This window comes from Danio aesculapii, chromosome 11, assembly GCF_903798145.1.
Source record: "Danio aesculapii chromosome 11, fDanAes4.1, whole genome shotgun sequence".
In the NCBI taxonomy this organism is placed as follows: domain Eukaryota; kingdom Metazoa; phylum Chordata; class Actinopteri; order Cypriniformes; family Danionidae; genus Danio; species Danio aesculapii.
Window position 1 is genome coordinate 22,432,944 of NC_079445.1, and position 21,544 is coordinate 22,454,487.

General features: G+C 36.7%; 1 protein-coding gene across 2 annotated transcripts in view; it reads left to right on the forward strand.

Annotated features, from left to right (window-relative positions):
• Positions 1–19,798, forward strand: part of mdfi (MyoD family inhibitor) — a 56,203-nt gene extending 36,405 nt beyond the window's left edge. For both annotated transcript variants that reach the window (XM_056467782.1, XM_056467783.1), the window contains exons 4-5: positions 14,804–15,070; positions 16,931–19,798. In XM_056467782.1, the coding sequence (XP_056323757.1) occupies positions 14,804–15,070; positions 16,931–17,184 (521 nt within the window). In that variant the 3' untranslated portion in view covers positions 17,185–19,798. The remainder of the gene's footprint in view (positions 1–14,803; positions 15,071–16,930) is intronic.
• Positions 19,799–21,544: the final 1,746 nt, after the last annotated feature.

Here is a 21,544-nt window from a genome sequence, read left to right on the forward strand (position 1 = left end):
CAACATTTGTTTGCTGCCTTGTTTTTTTTTTTCTCAGCTTTGATATGAAGCAGCACTAAAAGTTACAATCATGTCTCTTAGTCATTCTTTTTGCTCTTTTACTTATTTGACTGACTTGTCTACATTGTTGCCCACAACAAAAGCACTGCGTTGATTGCTTCATCTGCAAGTTGTTGATTTTGTTGAGTGCAGTGTTTGTTGCTACTGTCATACATTACTTAAGAGGTAATAGTGTGTGAGTGCAACCAGGAAAATTGCCTGGGGAGACTAGTTTTTTGAAGAGGAACAGCCTGATTGTGAGTTCCTAGAACTACCTGATTTAAAAGCCTATAATGAAAGCATCAAAGAAAACTATGAGGGAGAGGTTCATATATTGTATAAACCGAGAAAATGTCTTCTGAGATGAAGAGATGGCTTGATAATTTGGTCAGAGAATAGTCTCCATCCATTCCGTTGCTCCTCTCACCAGTCCCATTCTGGCATTTTTACTAAAATTTTCATCTTCATCAAGGCTTAAAGCGCAGTTCCTGTGTCTCACTCATCACATCATCTATTATCAGTGTTCAGAGGGGCCGGCATCAGGGGAAATAAACGTCTTAAAGGAAGAGGGGGAAATGCTGGCTTAAATTACAGCTTTAAAATTCTCTGATTAGAGTCTTCATCGCTGGAGATTGTCATTGAAATGAGCTCAGGCAGAACGGGATTAAAGACTAGTTGGTGTCTCTTGTGAACCTTCTATATGGTTTGTGTGCTTTTAGGCCACCCTGTAAAATCTGGCAGTGCTCCTCAAAGAGCCGTATCATTTATCCCTTGCCACATTTGGATGTTTTCTTTCTCTTTTGCTGCTTTACCGACAACAGACATCCTTGTTTAGAAAGTAGGGGATTTCCATCCAACTGGTGTGAAGATATGGAGCTTTCATTTGCGCCATCTGCCCTACACATTGTTATATTTTCTTCACAAGTACAGTTAATATTTCATGCTTTTGATAGTTTGTTGCTCTAGAAGGTTTCACATGTTTGTTTTTATTTTGCATTAATGAGAAAGTGCTGACTCACTGGCTTCCGAGGCCCTGTGGGTTTAAACAGAAGGTAGTGTTACTCACGGCTGTTGGGGCGGTGGGGGACTTTAAATGAGGTGTTACGGGAAGCCTGGGGCCCTGAGCAGGGAATTTAAGATGAGATAATGCAGTTGAAGTCTAGGGGTCTCAGGAGCCCGGTGAGGCTTGTGTTCAGATGATATAGTGGGTTCTGACTGATTTTAGACATTTAAAGAAATTGGACATCTCAGAACTAAATAGTGTGCTTTTGACAAGGACATAATGGGTGATGCTGAGAGCTGTTGGTCAATGTGATGTATGATGAGGGTTAGTAGCTTTTGGATATATGGCTAATGATGAAATTTGTTTTATCAATGTTAGTTGGACAGCATGTCCCCTTCAATCCCTGTCAATTTACTCATCCATCACCTTTAACTTGGTTTGTGTAAACATTGGGTCATTCTGTATGCGTTGCTAATAACAGGTTGAACCCTCTTTTGCCTTCAGAACTGAATTGAATAGTGCACTTTTGGTGAGTCTGTGTGGACTGAAGCCAGCTTTCTTTTCTGATCAAACAAGAGTGACATCTGTGGTTTGATGCATTGTGTGTTCAGAGATGCTCTTCTGCAGATCTCGTTGTAAAGTCTGGTTGCATTTCTGTCTGCCTTTCTCATCTGACATTATCAATGCACTTTTGTCCACACAACTGCTGCTAACTGGTTACTTTCTCCTTTTGAACCATCCTCTGTAAACACTAGAGCTGGGTTGGATGGATTGCTTGCATATACACACACTGGATTGTTCCATGTTTATCAGAGGATCCATCCATATGCATATGAGTGATCTGCTGACATATCAGCTGATAGGGACGGCTTGCAAATGCTCCACTTCTCATGTACAGTATCTCTGTAAGCACATCGTGAAGTGATGATCACTGGAGCCAATCACTGTAATATCTGTTGAGCACATGAATACAATAGCTAATCAGTGGTGTTCAAGAATCCACCCAACACTGCTCATAATTATTATAAAAAAAAAATTCAGTACTAAAGGCTCATTTCCACTGACTGGTACAGTACGGTTCGGGTCGGTATGGGTCACCTTTATCAGGCTTGCGTTTCCACTACCAAGGGTACCCTTTTGGTGGTCGTGGTGTGTAACAGAAAGTTTCAGTCGCATCATTCTCGCTCGAGGAAATGTCTAAAATAAAGCTGTATAGGTCGTTCACATATCATATGAAAAGCACTTCTCACAAAACAGAGGCTTCATACACATAAATACTTCTGAATAAATATTTATTAGTAACTTTTCTATGAACAGGATTTGATTATAACTGCAGATCAATGAAAGTGCGAAATAGCCTACTGTAACGTCTGTAATCATATTAAATAAATAAATGAACATATATAAACACATACAGCCCCTTACAGTCTCCAATATGTTACCAACTACAGAAGAACTACACACAGCAGACATTTCATCCGTATTTAGGTTCAAAAACAACAGAAAATATAGTCTAAAGTCAGTGAAAACCTCTCATCTGTGTCTGTAATCTTCAGCAGCACATGTAGCCTCTGTTAGACAGTAGTTCCATCATTCCCAGTTCATATTAGTCCAAAAGGTGAAGATAATTAGTTAGTTAAACATGGCATTTTGTTCACGTTTGCTGAAAAATAATGTGCTCCTTTTTTTCTGGCTTCTCTTTTGTTTTTTCGCGCTTCTCGTGTTTGTCAGTTTCTGATAGTCTCTGGTTTCAAAAGCACATCATTAATCAAGCGCTCGTTATTATCATGAGCTCAAAAAGTTTGTTATTTCAGATATAGACGCGCAGTAAGCAAGAAAGCGAAACTGTTCGCTCTTCAAACTGGCTCGTGAAAGACTAAAGGGGACAGGGTAAATCTGCTCTTCTTTTTGGCTTTGTGGCTGTTCCTCAAGACGATGACAAGGTTTGTTTGAGCCCAGGTCGACCATGGCTCGTTAATATATGTATATGTAATTCCGCTGTAATCTCTCGGCTGTGTATTTTAAACATGGCGGGTTTTTTGTTTTCATTCTGGCTTGTTGCTTAAGCGAATGACGTATCTCTATAAACCAATAGCGTTCAGCTGCGCGTCTAGCTCCGTCTTTTGGTACCCTTTGGAAAGGGTGCCGAAAAAGTGGTACGGTACAGTTCGGTACGCCTTTTGACAGTGGAAACAGCCATAAAAGCTAACCAAACCGAACCGTACCACTCAGTGGAAACGGGCCATAATTGGTACCAAAGTTGGTACTTTTGACAGCCTTAGAGATGGCTTTGTGTGAAAATCCAACCCACTAGATCATGCCATTCACCAGTTAGAAAACATTATACTGCTTTATAATACTACAATTATTATTATATCTAGCACGTTTTCAGTTGTGAAGTTAGCAAGCAAAACTTGTCCTAATGTGCAATATTTTATGCATGCAAGGATTGCTGGTCTCACTCTCTCACGTGCTTTGTCCTAAAGCAGCTACTGTATGCTTTGGCCGGTGACGTACAGGAATTACACTTATTACTAAGCCATACTTGCATGCTATTTCAGACCGAATATTCAGAGTAGCATGGTAAACAATATAGGGATTGCGTATAAAACCAACTTTACCTCAGTAAAGCAGGCTAGGTGGAATAGCGCTATTTATTTATGTTTTGTTGTCAAACTAAACAAAAATCTACATCATTGATGCTGTAAAAGGTACCTTATGGAACTGAAAATAGTCACATGAATCTTTCGCTGGAAGATTTTAGTGGCTGAACAACACTTCCGTACATATAGCCCATTCGTAAAAATAATTTCTACACAAGCGTTGCGGGACTAAAAGAGTTACATAACAGTACCTGTCTAAAAGAAATCATTCAGCCATGGTGTCATCCTTCCTCCAGCGAGCAAAAGTAACTCTAATATTGTTCCAGGATTTAAGTTTTGATTCAGTATTTGTTTTTACTGCTGTCTCTCTCTCGCATGTAAACGAAGTGTGCGTGCTTGTGCAATTGGTGGATCTGCGTGAACAGAGGTGAGCATTTGGACAAATCTTCATTTGCTGACAGAGTTTGGGCTACTTATCAGAATTATGAGAATTATCGGCCCAACAATATTTAATTTGATAAACATTTTTTATGCCTTACCCAGAATATAAAAATACATGTAGATATATTTAGATTGCTTACTTTAATCATTACTATTGGAATGTAAAGAGACCAGCACAACAAAATATATTTATATATATATATATATATATATATATATATATATATATATATATATATATATATATATATATATATATATATATATTTCTGAAGACAACAGCACCTTTAATCTTTTTTTTTTTTTTTAAAGAGTTAGAGAATGATATAAATGCGATCACTCGATCCACTTCAGGAGGTGATCTGGGACACATTCCAGATGAAACTGGACAGGTATAAATGCAGCTGGTTATAATATAAATGCAACTGGTTATATAAGCATATTATACGTCTTCTATGCTAGATATAATCAGATAATAGCACTAATGCAAATGTAACTACAATGCCACAGATAATAGTTTTGGATGTTTGTTTCTTTCAATTTTATTTTTCACTTCATGTTAGTAATGTATAACCAATAAGTTATCAAATTTGAGTATTACATTAATATCAAATAGTAGCATAAACAACAGAGTTGCATCTCGCACTGATGCAACAATGTATTGTAATGTACATTTTCAAAGGCAGAATCTTGTATTTGGGAGAGTATGTTATACTTTAATGTTACAGTTTTGAATGTATTTTGCATATATATATATATATATATATATATATATATACATATATATATATATATATATATATATATATATACATATATATATATATATATATATATATATATATATATATATATACATATATATATATATATATATATATATATATATATATATATATATATATATACATATATATATACATATATATATATACATATATATATATATATATATATATATATATATATATATATATATATATATATATATACATATATATATATATATATATATATATATATATATATATATATATATATATATACATATATATATATATATATATATATATATACATATATATATACATATATATATATACATATATATATATATATATATATATACATATATATATACATATACATATACATATATACACACACACACACACACACAAAAAAAATAGATGTTTCATTTAGCCTGTGATTTTACTAGAACACGAGTGAATACAAAGCCTCCTATACAAAATCATTGGATACAAAACAATATATGTAGCTTGCTTTTCTGTAACTAATGATAAAAAAATAAACGTATATTTAAATTTGCATGTAATGTGGATTATTGAATGTCAGATTTATATCCATTTAGACACATTCATGTGTACTGTAGCTATTCAGTAAGAGAACATATCAGGTGTAATATCAGGTGTAATCAGGCCCTTTGATGCTCAGTTTGGACTTTACCAGATTATCTGATGATAGCCATTTGCACCTACATTAATGCTCAGTTGAACTGTTGTATTTAATGGATAAAGCGATTCATTTCTAAACTCACTGAGTCACTGGCCAACGACTTGAAACTTCAGAGTCTTTGTGAGCAGGTCGAGTGTTTATGCATGTTTCTGAATTTTATTTTGGATGTTTAAAGCTCAAGAAGTGCCACAGATTTGCCCACTGATTCTAAGCAGAGAAACTTCTGGCTTCTCTAAAAATTTCTGTCTTTCTGGCAGATGCCCAGGAGACCGACTGACGCTGCCTGTTTACTGCTCTAAACACAAATGCGCACAAACAAAGTAACATCCCTCGAAAAACTGCAGCGCAGGATAACACAAATATACCCCATGTTATTGTGGATTCAAATCCTGACCAACTTTCCAGAAAAGTGCCCAGTGCTCCTTCAATATGTTTACACCCTTTAACCGCGTGAGCACTTTTATTTAGGGCAAAAAAAGTCTGAAATGCTGTGGGTGTAACTCAAGCGGTGTACAATACAGAGCCACTAATGCATCTGTTTAACCTTGAAATAGACACTTCCAGTGCAATTTTGACTGAGTCACAATGAAAACAATGTGTTTCTGTGAAAGCCTTTTTTAAGAGTATGTGAAGACGAGAGTTTTAGATTTTCTCAAACGTTTCATCCTGCTGGTTTTCAAAAGCCATTGTGGTATTGTTTAACACATTTTATTTTGCAGTCTCTTATTGAGCCTCTCTGTTTAAATATATCCAGTCTTGTCTTTTCAAATGACTTTCATTTTATGCAGTAAGTTTTCAGTGCTTCACAATCGAACCCTTAATTTTTTTTAATGTATTGTGATAAAAAAAACTTTTCAGTGTCTATTATTTTACTTTGAAGACTGTCAATATAAACTAGAGCTGCACGATATTTAAAATAAAAGCTGATATTGCGAGATTTAATTTTTTTGTGATAAATATTGTGATATGAATACAGTTTAAATAGCTCTAATTGACGGTAGTATAACAGAATTCAGGTACTGAAGTTGAATAAATCACAATGCAAAAAACTTTGTCTTGTTTCTAGTGTAAATATATATTTAAAAAAAAAATTACACCAAGTAGAAATATTGTTTAGTTTTTACCATCAGAAGAAAGACGTAAAAATTAAGAGGTTTTTTTGCTTGTTTTAAGGAAATTATCTGCCAGTGGGGTAAGGGGAAAAAATTCTTGTTTTCGCTTTGAAATGTAGATATTTGGACTAGAAACAAGACAAAAAATCAAGGTAAGAAATGTATTTTTATTTTGTATAAATCATAAACTCTTTATAAACTCAGTGATTAAATACAGTTCTGTTGCTGGTCAACTATAATTCAGACTTAACATTGCCTATCTTTGCGATGTGACTATTGCGGATGCTCACATTGCGATATTGATGCTGAAAAAATATATTGTGCAACCCTACTATAAAACAATTTCTTGAATATCGCTAAGTGAAGTTGTCATTTGAAAACACATTTTCTTTTTATCGACTGACATGATCATCAGACACATTAGCCGCTTTCACACAGTGATACCGCTAAATATCCAGAAAATTACCAGAATGACTTTACCGGTGAATTAAAAGAAGCGGTGTTCACACAGGCAAGGATGTTCCGAAATTTTTCCGGAAAAGACCATTCACACATCCATTCCATAATACCGGTAAATTCTGACATCATTAACCAGAAATGAGCTCTAAACTGCAGCGCTTGTATTTATAAACATCATGCTTTTGTTGTGTGCTGGTGCTCACTGGCTGCTTCACGTGCACACGCATCAAGTAACTGAAGCAGAACTTGAAGGTAAACAAACAGCGGTCTATCATAAGCATTTTTATGCTAATTTTTTCCACAGTTGGCATTAAGAAGGAACACAGAAACCTTAACTGACTAACATCTAGCAGCTAAATGTGTCTGGAAAAATATTCAAAGGCTTTTATTTTCATAAACAGAGCGGATGTGAATACGTCTGAATGTTATAATAGGCTGGAGCAGACGTCTCACGTCAACACGTTCTAATCGTGAACGCGCTCTTTCCAGCAATTTTCCTTCTGCGTTAACACAGTGCAGCATTCCGGCAAATTACAGGTAATATTACAAGTTCTCTTTCTGGAAAATTGCTGTTAATTTTCCGGAGAGGTCTGCATGTGTGAAAGGGGTTATTATTTAGTAAAAATGTATGCACAGTAAAAGGTACTTTTAAAAAGTGTGCTCTTTCTGTAACGCAATTTAATGGACTGCAAACGGTGCTTAGCTACACCTGTGCGATTTGCTAGCACTGTTTGAATACATTAATATTTTTTATCAAACACAATTTTCTATTAACGAACAAACAAGGCAAGTTTATATAGCACATTTCATACACAATGATAATTCAAAGTGCTTTACATAAACAGGAATTAATGAATGAAACAAGTGTAAGAAAAAAAAACAAAGAATAAAATTATTAAAAACTGATTAAAATAGGTCATAAAAGAATGAAAAAGAAAAGGAAGACGTAACAGTGTGATCTGTGGGATGTAACACAGTGCTCATTCAGTAAAGGCACAGCTAAACAGATGTGTTTTCAGTCTTGATTTGAGTGTGCCTAATGTTGGAGTACATCTGATCATTTCTGGAAGTTGATTTTAGCAGCGGGGGGCATAAAAGCTGAAGTCATGAACTCATGTCATTTCTAATTTACTTGACCCTAAAGATCTGAGAGATCTAGGTTTGTATTTAGTGAGCATATCTGTAATGTATTGAGGTCCTAGGCCATTTAGTGATATATAGACAAGGAGTAATACTTTCAAATCTATTTTGAATGTAATCTATTCTGATTGTAATTTGCTGGTTCTGGTCAGAATACTGACAGCAGCGTTCTGGATGAGCTGTAATTATCTGACTGTCATTTTGGGAAGGCCAGTGAGAAGTCCATTACAGTAATCTACTCTGTTGGTGATAAAAGCATGAACACGTTCTTTTAGTCCTCACTGGAAACAAAGCATCTAATTCAGGCAATGTTTTTGAGATGATAGTATGTGAATTTAGTTACTGCTTTGACATGACAATTGAAGCTCAGATCTGACTCCAGAATCACACCAAGATTCTTGACCTTATTTTTGTTTTTTGACCCTATGAGCCAAGGTACGCATTCACCTTGAGAACCTCATCTCTGTTCCCAAACGCAATGACTTCAGTTTTCTCTTTGTTTAACTGAAGAAAGTTGTGGCGCAGTTCTTTTTAAAACGCAGTACTATTTAAAAGATCAGCAAGTGTTTTTTTGTTTCAGAAATTCTGTGTTCATTTATTGAACCCAAATACACTAAACTATTATAAATATTACTGTAATCTAAAACAAGTGTTGTGTTTTGATCTATTTCAAAATGTGTTTCCCTGTTGTCAATTTGTTCCTGATAAATTCAGCAGCCATTATTCCAGCTTTTACTGATGCATATATTTTTAATTTTAATATTTTTCTTTAATAAATGGATCAAAAGAGCCATATTTATTTGAAACACAAATATTTAAAAAAGTTTTATTGGATTTGGAGTAAAAGCATTCATTTTGATTCCTTAAAAATGTACAGAGCCCAAACATTTTGAATAATGGACCACACTAAAATCATTTAGGCACTCGATGATTATGATTATGTTTTTTTGTCTTTGTCTCTGTGTATGAGAGAATCATAAAGAATCACATTACAGCTTTAAAATGTCAGATGTAAATCCAAGCTGAACTGTAACCAATCTTCCAACTAGAGCTGGCAAACCTTAGATCATACACATTAAAACCTGGCAAACAACGGGGGTGGAAGTTCATTATAAACACCCTGCCAATCTAACACCAAACATATGGACTTGGAGTGACGTTTACCCGCTTTCAGATGCTGACTTTAAGCCTTTTCTTAGACTCTGACATTTAACGCACTTCATACAAAGTTATCATTCTATTCTGCGTTACATATACTGAACATCTGGAGTCAAGTCTGTGGGCATGTGTTGCTCAGCCATTATCTAATGTTGCTGATTGCCAGTTCAGTCTTGCAGACCTTCGAGCGTCAGACTCTGTGAATAGAACGAGGTGTGTTTGTGTATGTTTTTCCTGGACTCCACCAGGTCCACATGTCTCCGCATGGGCACCAGACCTCTTCCTGTGAACTTGCGCTCTTTCTTTTATATTAATATGTCCTTAGATTCTTTCCTGTATGACCTGAAACATGCGTTAAGGTCGAGAAAATGTTTAGTGCAGCAAAAAATAATGGGATTAAATACTATCTTCATTTACAAAAAAATTGATATATAACAAAACATTTGACGTAGAATGTCCATTTAGGCTTTCTCTGTTTTGGGGGGTTTATTTCCTTTGGCTCTGAAGCTCTGCATTTCACATAGTTTTTCTTTCTTCCAGAATAATTAGTCTTTTGCGGTGCTCAAGAGTAAAATATACGAAGTGCTGTGGAAGCGCTTGCCAAAGTCAACTCCACGAGCAGTTTGTGGAGGAACACTAGAACATTTGTAGGCTGTAAACTCTCATGGAGACGGTGTGTGAACTTCAGAACGCAGAACGGTTTGGCCTCATCCTCACACCCAGTGAAAAAAAAAAAGAGTGACGTTTTAATCACAGCTTCAGTCATAACTTAGCTGATATGCGTCTCCTTTTGTTTTCATTACTCTGATCTGGCTGCGCTGTGGCGTATCGCTGTACGCGCTCTTTTGTTTTGCATGGCAGGCTGTGTGGATTGTGGTCCACTTTTCAAACAGTTGTCCACCATACGGTGCCCAGATTCAAGATCTTAATTGAGTATTTGTTTAATCAGTGCTTGTGCCTGAAACAAAGCGTTTATTTTTAATTGGACTCAAACGTGTTTCTGTCTTTTTACGAGATTTCAATTTAGAGAGAGTGGCTGAAGTCAGAAAATAAGCAGATAATCATATTTTCTGGAAAATAAGTCACAGCTGACTCTGCTGCAAGTCCCACTGGGTCTGTGGGTCAAAAAGCACCTTTTTCTGTCTCAAAGTGAAGTAATAGTCACATATAATAATTACATTCAAAACATAAAATGACTCAGATTGCAGACATTACAAACACCTTACACTACAAAATTGTTTGCATTTGGAGCAGGAATAAAAAGTTAAATATATATGTTAGAACAGGGGTGTAGTGGACATTTTAAAAGTGGGGGGACAGCTGTATGAAATCCAAAGGTTTACATTCTTAATCACCTGTTACTAAATGGTCTGTCTCTAAAAGTGCGGGGGATGTATCCCCCCCATCCCCCCCGGTTGCTATGCCCCTGTGTTAGAAAAGTTATATGTAAGATTTTAAAGGGCACCTAAAATGAAAATCAACTTTTCGAAGCTGCTTGGACAGAACTGTGTGCAGGTATAATGTGTCCACAGCCATACTGCAGTGATATAAACACAATAAGTCTCTTTTTTCATTTTACTGACATTAAAATAGGATTCAAATCCCTCCCATTTTGAGGCCAACCACAATGTGATGTAGGAGTGGGGTTTTCCCCGCCCACTGATTAGATTGACAGCCAGGTATTAACGTGTCTTCATAGAAACATAGAAACAAATCCACAAGACAGGACTTGCACAAAGCAACTGGGATTAAAAGATCTGTTCAGCTCTCTGTGATCATCAGCACTTCAAGAATGAGTTTTACAAGTTTTAAATGTTTTTAAAACAGTGCGTGTTTGTAATGAAGTAAAAACAGTAAAATCACTGTAATTCATCACCACAGCTGCATAGTGTCAGTACAATTCTAAAAGAAGATGCTTCAATCCTGGTTTGTGGACTTTAATCAGGATTATTTTTACATTAACATAATGGATATCCCTACAGGAGTGGATAGTAATGTGTATCCTGTCACATTTGCCATAAAAAAAAAAAGAGTGCAAAGTTAAATGCGTGTGTGTGCGTGTGGAATTTATAACGACATTGTGTAACTCATCGTTCCAGAAAGGCTTTAATTAACAAATACATCAAATAACCTTAAACTCTTACTGTAGTATTTCTCATTCTTATCTGTCACAGTGCTGTTTATCTGGCATGAGACGCAGCAGGAAATGGACACATGCGTCAGAGCAATAGAGAGCGATCTCTGTGTCTCTGTCACGCACATGGGAATGGTGGGCAGGGCGAACCAGCGCATCTGCATTAAAGGCACAGGCAACACAAACCACTACACTGTGCTCAGAGTTGAAAATCCATGTTCAGAAATATATAATAAATAATCTGATGAAAAGCTGAAACTTTACAGACACATTCTGGAGACAAAAGAATGATCCTAAATCTTGAAAAAGGGGTAAAAATAGGTGCCCTTTAAATATTACCGTAATCACTTTTGCATTCAAATGTATTACCTGTCTGTAATAAATGGGAGTATATAAGTCCAGTGGTTTGTAAACTATATTTATAGCCTATTAAACAATGTTTATTGTAAGTGGAAAGCCTACTGTATATACATTTTATGTAAAGCCAAACTTAAACTGCCACTGTGTGTATCATTTGGCCATAACTGATATGCTGTTGTACAAGCTTTGCTGTTAATTTTATAATAGACACCGCAGGTTTCAGATTATTAAAAAAAATCTACTTGGTTTACAGAAATAGTAAAGTCAGTTGCTTGTTTGTATCTTGACATCTTAAAGGGACTGATTGAAGAAAGCTGAAAACCTGTAACCATTTACTTCCATAGTAGGAAAAGGAAATACTATGGAAGTCAGTGGATACAGGTTTCTTCAAAAAGAAAGGGGGAAACATTCCCTTTGTTTAGACTTGGTTTTTGATCATTGCGTTTTTAATGTCATGCTGTTTTAAAATCTCTACTGTTTGGAGCTCTAGACGAGTCAGACGACATGGTTTATTTTTCATTTTGAAGCCACACAGAAATGTGTTGCATCTTCTGCTCCATTGCTTGATTTGTGTATGTCGTCTTGTCATTTGCTCTCAGTGGGAAATGAAGCGTAGCGGTGATCTCGTGTTGTTTATTTGTTCCTTTGTGTACTCTTCCTGCAACTCTGAAGCAGTGATATGCAAATCCACCCCGCTCTCTTGATCTCAGTTTATTAATTCGTGTTTCTTTGTTTGTTTGCGTGTCTTCGAATTTGGCTGTTTCCACTTTGAAGCCGGTTGGGGGGAAAACGGTCATACGGAAATGATTTACAACCAAAAATCAAAGGAAACATTAGGAGTAAACAAACTATAGAGAGAAAGATGATCATGATAGAACACAGAAAGTGAGTCGTACATTAGGAGTCGTTGTGGTCAAATCAGCAGTTCAGAGTGGGCATGGGCCAGTATAAGATCCTGACAGTATGATAACCGTGGATAAAAATACCACGGTTTCACGGTATTGTGATTACTGCTCTAAAATATATTGATTTTAATTGTCGGAGTAAAAAACAAAACTTTTTAAAAAATATTTTGGAGCAGTAAACATGTCAGGCTAAATAATGAAAATGAATCATAGACCTCTGCTGTCTTCAAAAACAGATTTCTTGACAATTTAAAACAGCATCTTTGGAGATCTTTTCTGCTGGAGATACTGTTGTCCTAAAAAACAAACAAAAAAAAGTCAATAAAAAAATCTTACATATACTTTAGGAACGGTATTACAGAAAATTTTGGTGGTTTTAAAACCTCGACTTTTCCAAACCGCGGTATACCTTGAAACCATCTTCCCATGCCTAGTTCAGAGCAACACCAAGCGGAGACTGTAAACACGTGTTCTTCCCGTCAGGATCCCTGTCTCTACTGAATGCTGAAGACGCTTTCCCAGAAAACAACCACAGTGGTGTAAATCTCCATCAGTATTGCCTTCTGTTTCCTCCTTTTGGTGACCTTTTGATGAAACTAGAGCTGGGTGATAAATTAAGTTCACAGTATTGTGATTCTGCAGCTAGCTCTCTGCAACTCTCACATGGTCACCCACCGAAGCTAAGCAGGGCTGCGCCCGGTCAGTACCTGGATGGGAGACCACATGGAAAAGTTATGCTGCTGCCACAAGTGGTGTTAGTGAGGCCAGCAGGGGGCACTCAACCTGCAGCCTGTGTGGGTCCCATCAATTGTGTATATTGATGGGGATTCTATACTGCTCAATGAGAAGTTAAACCAAGGTCCTGACACTCTGTGGTTGTTAAAAATCCCATATCATAATTGACATAATTGACTTCATCACTCTGTCTACTTCCCACCAATCAGCTGGTGTGTGGTGTGCGGTCTGGCACAATATGGCTGCCGTCGCATCATCTAGGTGGATGCTGAACACTGGTGGTGGATGAGGAAATTCTGCCCAAAAATATGTAAAGTGTGTTGAGTGTTAAGAAAACGCTATATAAATGTAAAGAATTATTATTATTATTATTATTATTATTAATGCACTTTTTATGCTCATTAAGATTCCTCAAGTAGCCTAGAATTGAGATATAACGAGTATAATATAGCATACCTAAATGCTAATGCTAATTTTTTAGTTTTGATTGTTTTCATTTGTTTTGACTTTTTTTATATACCAAAAATTTATTTCCAAGCTGTTCCGAGGTTAACATGTCGGTATTGTTGTCTAAAAATGTATATGAACTTATCTCAACCAATGTCATTTTATATTTATTTTACAGAATAAAACGAAATATTTATAAGAATGAAGAGAAACTGAGAGTTGGTAGTCTGAATCCTGAAATAAACAAATGATGGTTTTTAGATTTATAGCATTAATACAAATGGTTCAAATCCACAAAGTAATAAGTTACGTATGTTTTCCATTTATAATAATAGAAAGCATCTATTTTAAATGTAAAAAATCTTAGTGAGACTGTCAAAACTCCAAACTTTTGAGTAGCAGAAAGTTTTTTGGCAGTCTTAGGACATTGCTTGAAGGTAATATGTCAGATTTAGGATTAAGAGCTAATTAAAAAAAAAGTAGCACACTACCCTTCTTTCCCTACAGTGGATCTTTAAATAAAGATCTTGGCTATTATACAAAAATCTGCCTGAGGCCCTTTTTTTGGAAGTTGACTGGTCCACGTGAGGAAAAGGCTAATTCCATTAGAAGAAATAAGATGCTAACTAAGTTTACAGGCCACAAAAATGCAGCTGGTGTTTTTCTTCTACACGTCCTCAGGCTGCAGGAGAATAATTACACAGCAGCAGAAAGACTGATATAAAACCCTGCTCACCTTTTGTTTGTTTTCTCTTGCTCTCTCTCGCTCTTTCTCTCTCTCTCTCACTCAGATCAACCTCAGGCACGCTCTACACCCATAAACCCCACGCTAACCAGCTCCACTGAATCAGCCGCGCTGCTGAGGAGAGACAGCAAGCCACACAGCAATGGGGTGAGAAACGGCACCTTCTCACGAGCCGCCTCTTCATCATCTTCATCTTCATCCACAGCCCATAAAAACCCCAAGAAGTTACAGTCAAACCCATCCATCAACAGTCAGAGGAGCAAAGGAAGCTCCAAATCCAACAGCTCCAAGATCCCCACAGAGGCCCAGGATGGTGAGACAGACCTAACTGCACATTAGCAATGGCTGCTTTTACAGTTTCTTTCAATTGCAGGAAGTTTGATTGACACAGATGAACCTTGGCTGTAGGGCTGGCTTTTAATTCTTTAATGGAAATGGCTGTTTTCAATCGTGCGTGTGAACAAAACATCAAAATAACTTGCAGCATTTAATACATTGCAACAAGCTTTGTGTTGTACTTTTGACATGAAAGAGTCTCAGCTTTCAAATTCTGAAAAGTTTATTGTGAAATGCAAACAACGAACATGGCTTTTGCTCTTTTTATTGGGACATACTACATTACAACCTCAGTTTAAGTTAAGCCACATCAGTACAATAGTAAACTGACCTCCATTATTGGTTGTATTATTAATCAGTAATTGTTAGTAATTACACAGTAATTAAACTGCAAAAAGGTGTCAGTGAACATAGATTGAGCAAATGACACATACTTTACCTGTAATAAGTGAAAAGCCTATTGAATACAGATTAGAACTTAATCAAATCACAAGCTTATGTATAAATATACATATACACTCACCGGCCACTTTATTAGGTATACCTTTCTAGTACCGGGTTGGATCCCCTTTTGCCTTCACAACTGCCTTAATCCTTCATGGCATAGATTTAACAAGGTACTGGAAATATGTTTTGGTCCATATTGGCAAGATAGCATCACGCAATTGCTGCAGATTTGTCAGCTGCACATCCATGATCCAAATCTCCCACATCCTAAAGGTGCTCTATTGGATTGAGATATGGTGACTGTGGAGGCCATTTGAGTACAGTGAACTCATTGTCACGTTCAAGAAACCAATCTGAGATGATTTGTGCTTTATGACATGGAAGTAGCCATCAGAAGATGGGTACACTGTGGTCATAAAGGGATGGAGATGATCAGCAAAAATACTTAGGTAGGCTGTGGCATTGACACGATGCTCAATTGGTACTAATGGGCCCAAAGTGTGCCAAGAAAGTATCCCACACACCATTACACCAACCTGAATTGTTGATAAAAGGCAGAATGGATTCATGCTTTCATGTTGTTGATGCCAAATTCTGACCCAACCATCCGAATGTCGCAGCAGAAATCGAGACTCCTCAGACCAGACCATTTTCTATCGTCCAATTTTGGTGAGCCTGTGTGAATTGTAGCCCCAGTTTCCTGTTCTTAGCTGACAGGTGTGGCAACCGGTGTGGTCTTTTGCTGCTGTAGCCCATCCACCTCAAGGTTCAACATGTTGTGCGTTCAGAGATGCTCTTCTGCATACCTTCTGCATGGTTATTTGAGTTACCGTTGTCTTTCTATCAGCTCGAACGAGTCTGTCCATTCGCCTCTAACCTCTAGCATCAAAAAGGCCCACAGAACTGCCGCTCACTGAATATTTTCTCTTTTTTGGACTATTCTCTGTAAACCCCAGAGATGGTTGTGCAAGAAAATCCCAGTAGATCAGCAGTTTCTGAAATACTCAGCCCAGCCCATCTGACACCAACAACCATGCCACGTTCAAAGTCCCTTAAATCACCTTTCTTCCCCATTCTGATGCTTGATTTGAACTGCAGCATATCATCTTGACCATGTCTACATGCCTAAATCCATTGAGCTGCTGCCATGTGATTGGCTGATTAGAAATTTGCGTTAACGAGCAGTTGGACAGGTGTACCTAATAAAGTGGCCGGTGAGCGTTTATGAATATAAATTCTGTCATTATCCAGCCCTGTTAGCTAGTGGGATTTTGGCAGCACTTTGTTATGACCCAATACCCAGTCAAATACATCGTTAGTGCATGCAAGTACACAAACTGTAAAATAAATTGAGATTATTGTGGGGACTAACTTTCTGTACTGCATCCAGATTGCTGTGTCCACTGCATCCTGGCCTGCCTGTTCTGCGAGTTCCTCACACTGTGCAACATCGTGCTGGACTGCGCCACCTGCGGCTCCTGCGCATCGGACGACTCCTGCTTCTGCTGCTGCTGCGCTTCAGAGGAATGCGGTGACTGTGACCTGCCCTGTGACATGGACTGCGGCATCATTGACGCCTGCTGCGAGTCTGCAGACTGTCTGGAGATCTGCATGGAGTGCTGTGGCCTTTGCTTCTCCTCCTGAGACTGATCTGAGACCTGCGAAGAAACGGGCAGACAATGACAGACGCGAACCTAGCTGTGAGTTACAGTCAGGTAGCTTTCTTATGAGGTTAGTGGTCCAACACTAGTGGAGTTACTCTGCAATAGTCGTATACATGCATATGAACTCCTTCAGGAACGGTTTCTGCTTTAATGTGTTTTGTTGAGTCTACAATGGCATGACGCTGAAAATTAAAATCATCTGAGCGCCAAGTTTTTGATAAAAGCTCAATTGACAGGCACCCGGTGGTTTACAAATTCCACAATAATGCACGCCGTGAAAGAGCTTGAACAATGCAGTATCAGCAAAAAAGCCTCTCATGGAAGACTAATCCAAAGATCATATACACAGTCAACACTATTTTGTAACGTTAATCCCAAATATCACCTCTCAGTACGCACACATACTGTAGTACACTGGTGTAGTCCTTTGAGGATTACTAAAGCCATAAAGTGTGAGTGTGAAACTCATAGATGTATGCGAGCGGGAGAAAGACGTGTGTATTTAATATATGGTGCCATACTACAGTTGTATTATAGATTGTATATAAACGTGAAGAGAATCTTGTCCATCTCCACATTTGGTTCTGTGATGTTCACATTCTTGTTTTGTTTTTTTCACTTCATTAAGTCTTACTCATACTGGAATTATACTGTAAAAGGTTGTGAATTGCTCCCATATTTTTTATTTCCCAATGTGAAATATCTGTCTTGTGATTCCAAAACTTTCCATTTAAAGAAGTTGTGTGTGAATCTAAATGTTTGATTCTCTATCTACCTATTGTTTTTTATCTAGTAAATGCCTAGCATTAGCAGTATTATTTTATCCATTGCAAAAAAAAGTCCGGTTTCTTTACTGTCTACAGCCAGGTTCAGACTACATGATATTTTAATCCACGATCCATTTGATGTTAGTGAATTCTTGCTAAAGCATAAACGACAATAAGCACATCAAGATCTGGTCTGGGGTCAGTTCTTATGCTAATTAGTCTGTTAGCTGCATTTGATTAATGACCATTTGGCATTGTCATTTCAAGCTGGTGATACTTGATGTACCGTTACGTACTGATTTTTTTTTTTTATTAGTAATATTTCTTATACAAGTGTATTGTTGGCTAATACGTAAACTTTATTCCCTACTTTTAAGATATCAATATAAACCTTTTAGGCTGCATTCACACTGCAGGTTCAAGTGACTCAATTAAACTTTTTTTTTTTTTACTCCCACGAGGCACAAATTGGATATGGCTAGGACCACACGGAATCTGCGTGCGCAGAAATCTGCAGATTTTTAGCCCATCATTGAGCCTAATTATTTACTTGTTTAAATGTGTGTGAATTTACATTTATTCAGTTTTTTAATTAATTTTAGTAATTTTATCGACTAATATGAAAGTGTACAAATGATTTATTTACAATACAGTTTGTGAAGTAATATTTTCTGTCTTTTAGTAGGTATATTATATGAGAGACTTGCTTTGTTTAACAAATAAGTCAATCTAGATGGATTTGCATTGTTTTTGTACCCCTTCCCCTTCCCCTTGGTCCTTACAACCGAGGGTGAATGAGAAGGGGTTCAAAATATAACTCTCAGAATTGGGACAGCACTACAGCACCTGCACACGTCATCATATGTCATCACGATCTCTTGCTTCATATGAGATCAGACGATCGCGACTGCTGTAGTTACTACAGTTGTGTTATATTTTTGGTATTTATCTTCAGGAAATCACTGAAGGCAATGATATTATCAAAATAATAATATAATGTGGCAATAAGATCGTAACTATACTGTGCATTTACACAGTGGCCATATATTTATCTATGTAAACACACAAACACAACATTAACATTATAGCAGACAGCTCTAACTATAGCAGAAGCTCATTCCCAGCCACTAGACATTACTGGCTGGGCATTTGAGTGTCAGAATGTTGTGGGACTGCTGTACAGGAGTAATGATTATGGATCATACATCACGAAATTTAGCGGCTTTTATTTTAGCGTTTTTTTTTTTTTTTTTTTTTTATAAAGCATGACGGTAAAACACAAACGCGGTTATGAATATATTAAAACAAATGCTTGTTTGTTGTAAAAATTCGTAATAATGACAAAAAATTCTAATTTGTGGATCTCCTTACTTCCGGGTGCAGTATTTCTGCTGTTGTGGCTGGTGTATTCTGGGAAATTTTCTTAGCCCTTGATTTCGAGTGTGGTCCTGAAAAATCTTCATTCAAAGGGGTATTTACCCCTACGCCTTGACGTGAACGTGCAAAACGAGGGGAAGGGGAAGGGCTAAGGGGTAGAATTGGGATTGGGCCTAAGTCTTTAGTTGCGATACTCCCAAAATAAACCTGCATACATTTTTACAGATTTGCGCCGCAGAGTTTTACAAAATTCTCAGCAGAAATAGCAAAAAATGTCAGCAGATTCTGTCTGGCCCTAGATATGGCCCATGTACGTTTAAGCAGGATCTGTGTTCTCGTATCTGCAGTGTAAGCAAGTAAATAGAATTTTTACCCTGTCAACGTGAGTTGTGCATCATTAAAAACCATAGTGAATGACCTCAACTCTGATGCTGTAATTTCAGAACAGACTTTAGCAGAGTCCCAAAGCTTAAATCTCGTATGCAAGAACAAAAAAGCTTTTATATTGTCATATAGCACAAGTATTTAAGCATGTTAACAAAAGGGAGAGAGCGCAACATCTGCCATGTAACCAATATAAACTAATATAAAACTGTGGCATACGTCATGTGCATAAATCACGCCATGGACATCACATTAAGATGCCTACTGCTGTAAAAAGACCTAGATTAAAACAAGATGGCCAAATGAGAACTTTTATGTCATAACTAGGCCCACACGGAAACTGCGCGCGAAGAATTCCGCTGATTTTCTGCAGATTTCCGCAGATTTTTAGCCCATCATTAATTCTGTTTATTTACTTGAGTAAATGTGTGTAAATCTATATTTATTCAGTTTTTAAATTCATTGCAGTAAAATTATTGACTAATATGAAAATGTTCATCTGATTTATATACAATGTCTTTCAGTACAGATATTATATGAGACTTTCTTTGTTTACCAAATAAAGTGAATCTCATTGGATTTGCATTTTAAACATTAAATAAAAGTTAAAAAGATATTATTTTTCATTTTACATATTAAGGTTTTAGTTATGAAACCCAAAATAATTCCGCAGATTTTTTGCAAAAAATGTCAGCAGATTCCGTCTGACCCTAATCATAACTATAGTAAACAACTTGTCAAAAAGGAGTTAAAAAAATTAAACCCTGTGAATAGATTAAATACAGAAATGGAGAAAAGAGTGCTCTTTTATTATCAGCTGTCAGTCAGCGCCCGCTCTTTTTTTTCCTGGTCATTGAGTCATTGCCATGTGCAGTGTAAATGCAAACAATCAGATATGAGTCACTTTTAAAAGATGATGTAAGCAGGTCAGCAAAAAAAATTGCATACAGTCACAAAATCAGAATTGACCATCAAGATCTGCACTGTAAATGCAGCCTTGGATACAAATGTGTATGAAAAGCTATGGCCCCAGCTTTAGTACCGTTTCTGATAGTGTATTATCAGACATGGCCAATATTCTCATTGATAGTCTATTTTTTTTTTTTGTGAAGGAATAATTATAAAATTTAATGGTCATATACATGCAATATTGACCGTTAATATGCGAGTGATTTGAAGCAACGCAGGAGATGCAGACCACTTCTCAAATATCAAAATGCTTTATGGATGATAAATGAATTTTTATAGGTTATAAAATTTGAATACTTGAATATTGTTATTGAAAGTCCATTATAAGGTAGAGTTTAATTTAATAAATGGCTAATACTATACTTTTAACACATGAAAGATTAATGCCTGTACAAATAGCCTTCAATGAATGTGGAAAGTTACTGCTTGTCATTCAACAATTATTTTCATTTACTACAAATTTGAGCATATTGCTAATATGGCTGATAATTGAGAATCAATTAGAACCATTATTTTAGTCCTACCACCAGACAATCGCTGCGTTGCTAATTATGATTGTGAGGATCAATAGATCTGTCCTTCACGACAAACATAAGCACACACATCAGATCAATTCATACAGATATTTTAATCTGATTCTCAAACTTGTTTGAAGAACCAAATTAGCCAAAGATCGGTTATTATGATTAAAAGATCCAGAATCTGCCAACTCAAAGTAGATTAAGCATGATACTGACCCCATGACTGTGCCATAGTGGATGACAATCAACCCCATGACTTGGATGCTTCACAGCAGCATTATTTTATTTATTTATTTTTTGACGCTGACCAATAGAAGCTCTG